Below are 5,561 nucleotides of genomic sequence, written 5' to 3' on the forward strand. Positions count from 1 at the left end.
CAAATCTGAGATGGATGCTATGCCTTATACACAGAACTTTACTCCTTGTCATCAGTCTGTGTTACCACAGCATTCCAAGGGTACACAGTTAGACTTTCCCTTAGGGAATTTTGAGCCATCCCTATACCCTCCTACTACTTCTGATTTCGAAGATTGTGTCACACATTTACAAGTTCGTGAAAACCAAAAGCATGGACTAAATCCACAGTCAACCCTAGTAACTCTGCAGACATGTTATGCTGGGGCTATGTCAATGTACCAGTGCCAGCCAGAACCGCAGCAAAGCCAAACGGCTCAGACACAGTACAATCCAACAATGCCAGGCTTACAGACATTTTTAACCGAGGTAAGGGTTTTATTAAACCCTTTCAGTGATTATCCGTATATTACAAAATACATGAGTTATACCTTTTGTCAGTGATTTTAATCTATTATCTATAGTGTTCATCTCAGAGAGCATTTCTGATTATATCAGTGACTTTAATAAGCCAATATTTTTCCAGTATGTTACTAATACAAGTATATTTATCTGAAGCATAAAGAATTCAAGGGCTAAAGCAACATGAATGTCCCTAAGTTACCAGGTGAAATTAGTTGTCTATATAGCAATTTTGGTTTTCTTTCTAGATTCTTTAAAATTATGTGGCCTTTTAAAAATTCACACTTTAAAAATGTATTTGAATTTATTTCCTCAGTTTTTTTTTATATATGCATATATGTGTATGTTGAAATTGGGTTACAAGCGATGGAGGTGTGCTTTCTTTGCCTTTGCCTTGATCCTGGAATTTATTCCTAGTCTCCTCACTATTCTCTGGAGGGATTGCTAGAGAATAGTGAAGAGCCTAGAAAACGTCAGTGAAGGTTTTATTCCTGACATCCTTTAATTATATTAAAATTTAATATTCACTTGTGGTCTATTTCAGGACATTGCTGTGAAGTAAACATGGGTAGATACCTTAACTCTTATGCTCTTGAGTAAATCGTGAACAAGGCTTGAATTAGCACATGAGTTCTTTACAGTGATCCTTTCTCACCCTATTTTGTGTTACTTCTTTATGAATAATGAGAATTCTCCAGACTTATGTATCCACCTCTTCCCCCAGGTAGCCAATCTGCATGTGGCTAGCTCCACTTGAGATGTGGTGTAAGTCTAAAATATACACTTATTTTGAAGATTTGATTTGAAAAAAAGAATGTAAAATATCTTTTTTCATTGATTTTATGTTGAAATTTTGGCTTTAAAATGTTCTTACTTTTTAAATGTGGCTAGTAGAAAAATTAAAATTACATATGTGGCTCACATTTCTATTGAACAGCATTGCTCTAGACAATATATTTAAAGAGAAATGCTAGCATATATTATGTTATGACAAATGAGAGTAATTAAGACCTAACGTTCTCTGGGCAAATAGTATTTTCTTTCCATTTGAAGCCTCAAAAGAGTTGCTTTTCATTGATGATCTAGATTATGTGGATTTCACTGTTTTAGAGGATCTTTGAAGTAATGAACATTTTGATTACTGAAGCCTGATGACATATAGGCTTTAGAAACAGATTTTATTTGAAGCAGTTAAGGGCATAATTGCAATCTGAAAGTTTCACAACGCTATACTATATACTTAATATATAAAGACTCTATAAAACTCTGCAGAACTATCTTATCTGTCCTTCCTTTTTTTTTTTCTTTTCTATTAGCGGTTATAGAAACCAGACTAATTTTATTGTAAGGTGGTAAGAAAGAGTATTTTAATAACTTGGTTCTGTAATTAGGACAGTAATTATAGTAGTATTTACTAATTAAAAGTAAGTTGTTGTACAAATAAATTGGTTTAGGAATATTAAGAAACCTCTAGCAAATCAGAACTGGCCTCTTTTGGAAAAGTCTTAGGTCATCTGCAGTTCCAATGTAGTAATCTTGAATGTAATAAATTCCCTGTTACCCAGAATTTGAGATGAAATCTGGTCACACCTATCTATGATAGCTACTCTTTGATTCACTTCCTATCCAAACTGAAGGGAACTCATTGATTAAATACTCGCCTGATATATGGAACAGTTTAGGTCACTCATCTGTACTAGCTAATGGAAAAATCAAAAGATTATAAATGCAGCTAACATATACATGCTCAGTATGTCTTCATTGAATGATTTAAAATTTACCAGCGATAAAGTAATTTGAAGTTTAACATCATACAGGGTGAAGATTTTAAAGATAAAGTTTATAATCGAAAACAGACCCACAAATACAGAGAACAGTCGGGTGGCGGCCAGAGGGGAGGGAGGTGGGGAGACTGGGAGAAAGCGGTGAAGGTTTAAAGTACAAGTTAGTACAAGCTGAGGGTCACGGGGATGGGAAGCACAGCATAGGGAATGCAGACAGCAGTAAGGTAATGGCTATGTGTGCAGAAGGAAGGTAAACTAAATGTCTAACTAACATGAAAATAAAAAAAATACAGTTTAATGTTATTTAGTGGCTTAAGATGCTTCAAAGATCCATTCTAATAAGTTGCATTGCTATTTTTGCAGTTTCAGAATGGAGTTTTAAATGAAGTCTATCCAGCTGAATTAAATACTATAAGTAACACTCAGACCACCGCTCATCTTCAGTCCCTTCATCATCCATTAGAAGCCAGACCGTTCCCTGATTTGACCTCCAATGGATTCCTGTAATTCCAAGCCCAGTTTTTACCTTGGTTTTTGGTTTAAATTAGTTTGCCAAAGATTACAGTTAATAAAACTGTCACTGTTGGATTTCGGCAAGTTCACGTGAAGCATTGCTATATATTGTTCACACTATTAATACCAACTCACGTTGTTTAAAGACAAGTTAAAAACAATATCAAAATTATATATACTACAGTCATTAAAATGGAAAGTGTGCTGCCACAGACCGGTGAGATATACAAAACTTTTTCAGGGGGACATTATAACTCTATTGAGAAAATAAAATTTTCTCTGTTGGAATTATTTCTGTCAATTAAAAGTAAATGCTTTGAGTTTTCAACTTCTGAATTCTTAATCCTCCAAATACAAAGTTACAAGACAAAACTATTTTTAGCTTCTTCATTTATCTCAAACGGTAAAATAAGTGATTTGGTGCTTTTATAAAAGGTAATCTCAATGCTTTCCTCTATTGTAAGTGCCTCACGATTTTTCTACCTATAACACTGTATTGGATGTATATTTTATATAAATGTACTTTTCCTTTTTAAAATTAGTAACATTCTACCTACAAATATTATTTGCATTTCTTAAATTTAGTCATTTTTATTAATCCAGGCATGTTTTAACTGTACTACTCACCCACTTTCTTCAGATAAAGGACAAATGCTGATTGAAAAGATATTATATAAATTAGTTGCTTCTAGACTTTAAATGTTGCTCTGTGCCTTAATGTTGAAAATTTTTGAAAGTAAATTCTAAATTATTACATAAATATTAAGACAGTGGCACTAAAATTTTAACTTTTCAAGAGACACCACCATTTACTAAAATTTATGGTAACTGAATGTTGCAAAATGAAAAATCTGTTAAAGGCAGCCACGTTTATTAACTTGCAGTGAAGAGAAAGAGCTTTCTGGGTTGTTAAATTAAGCAAAGCACCCATTTCAATGTGTATAAATTATTTACAAATTGTTTTAGATCTGTAATCTTTTAAGATAGAGTATCTTGACCTTGTAAGTAAATTTCACTTCTTAGTACAGTGGAAACTGTTTTTCTCATTTGAGGAGTGTTAAGATTGAATAATGTTTGGTGCGAAGTATTGTTATGAGTGAAATGAATGGTGCATTGTATGCATTATAATGAACAAAATCATTTGTAAAATATTTTCAATCTTTCATTTAAATAGTCCTTATTATGTATGCACATAAATAATTTGAGTTTTACATATTTTATCAGTCTTTTTAAGAACTCGAATAATGAATGCAGCTGCTTGTAAGTTGGTATTAAGAGGCAACCATGCAGTTCTATCATCAAACAGTAGGTTGTTTCTATACAGAATGAGCTTCATTAAGGCCAATTAATCACCTTACACTATTGTCCTCAGGTGATTTAGAAGTGCCACCATTTGCCATTCTTTTTATTCATCTATGACATCCGAAGGGCACAAGACATGTTTTGCATGTGTTATATAAAACATTATGAAATCCCAAAATGAGATGTAATATTAAATACATTTTTCTTTTTCTAATGTACATAAAAGGGGCTTCAGGCAATATACATGTCAAGTCTATACATTTTCTGTCAAAACTGAATCTGTAGAATCTGTGTTGAAAACAACAAATTTGACACATTTAATAATTTGTTTCAAGCATGAGGTTTCACTGGATTTAGACCAGTGGTCTAGATTAATCATATTTTTTACATTTAAGCCTTTCATTAAAAGTCTTTATATGAACCATTTGTTAGTCTTGCCCACATGTTATTGGATGAACTGTTTAGTGGAAAATAGGCTTTTTAAATTGTGAATATGATGACAATCAATTATACACTTATAAAATTTAAAAATTTTAAAGCAATATTGTCTATTTTTATCTATATAAAATAACTAGTTTATCTAAAAATAATAAAATCACATTAAACCAAATACACCTTTGTTTGTATTGCTAAGTGCAAACAAAGAAAGGTTTTGTGTACTGCTGTGTTAAGGGATTTATTTTTAGTGGTGCACTTCTCAGGATCTGGATGTGTCTAATTTGAACTTTTCCCATACCAGGTTGTTCGTACAGTACCTGGAGATTTACCAGTGTTCTGATGCATTATGAAGCTTTTAATGGTTATTATGCACAAACCTAGTGTTTTTCAGTATTACTAAATTTTAGGTAAATATGTTCATGGCTTTTCGCTTTCCTTCAGAATGTTACTGCTTTACATATGCCATGCATACATTTTTGTTTATGATTTATATTCTTACTATTATCAAACAAAATTGTATATAATAATATATAAGGGAATAAAATAATTAAGTATGAATACGTTTTAATGTAAATTCTTTCTGGTTCCTGTAAAGGAAATTAGCATTTATGGTATAATAGTATAACTATGTTAGACAAAGACAATTTATAATATTTAAGGATATGTTAAGTCAATGACTCATTAATTTCTTATAAAGTTCTGCCCTTGTATATTTTAATATTCTGCCCAAATATTAAAAAAACATTCCACTGAATTCATAGATTTAAAATGCTTCTGAAATGGACTATTCTTTCAACGTCTTTGTTGTAAATTTCTAACTGTGAAACATTCACCAAGAATTCAGCAATTAAAATTGTTCTAAGAAAAATTCCTGAGAAAAACAATGTTTTATTCTAGCAATGATTATGCTTATCCTTTACAATCATTCAGTAGTTTTCTCCATATAAATATAGCAAATTAGGATCATACTTAATTCTGAACATTTTAGAAAAACTAATACTTAGTCTCTAGTCAAGTAAAAATCCAGATAATTGTACTTCTGATGACTGCTTTCACTCAGTCAATGGCTCCAATTGGTAAGAATGACTTTAGTTTGTCCCCTTTTCAGCAAGTCTGCCCAGCACTGACCCAGGGATGTTAATGTT

General features: G+C 31.9%; 1 protein-coding gene across 1 annotated transcript in view; it reads left to right on the forward strand.

The window, feature by feature from the left end:
• The window catches only part of AHR (aryl hydrocarbon receptor), a 40,047-nt gene extending 34,913 nt beyond the window's left edge, over positions 1 to 5,134 (forward strand). The window contains 2 exon segments of the mRNA XM_006911967.3: positions 1 to 346; positions 2,527 to 5,134. The exon segment at positions 1 to 346 is cut by the window's left edge and continues 16 nt beyond it. Of these exon segments, the coding sequence (XP_006912029.1) occupies positions 1 to 346; positions 2,527 to 2,670 (490 nt within the window). The 3' untranslated portion in view covers positions 2,671 to 5,134.
• Positions 5,135 to 5,561: the final 427 nt, after the last annotated feature.

Source organism: Pteropus alecto, unplaced genomic scaffold (genome assembly GCF_000325575.1).
Source record: "Pteropus alecto unplaced genomic scaffold, ASM32557v1 scaffold21, whole genome shotgun sequence".
Classification (NCBI taxonomy): Eukaryota; Metazoa; Chordata; class Mammalia; order Chiroptera; family Pteropodidae; genus Pteropus; species Pteropus alecto.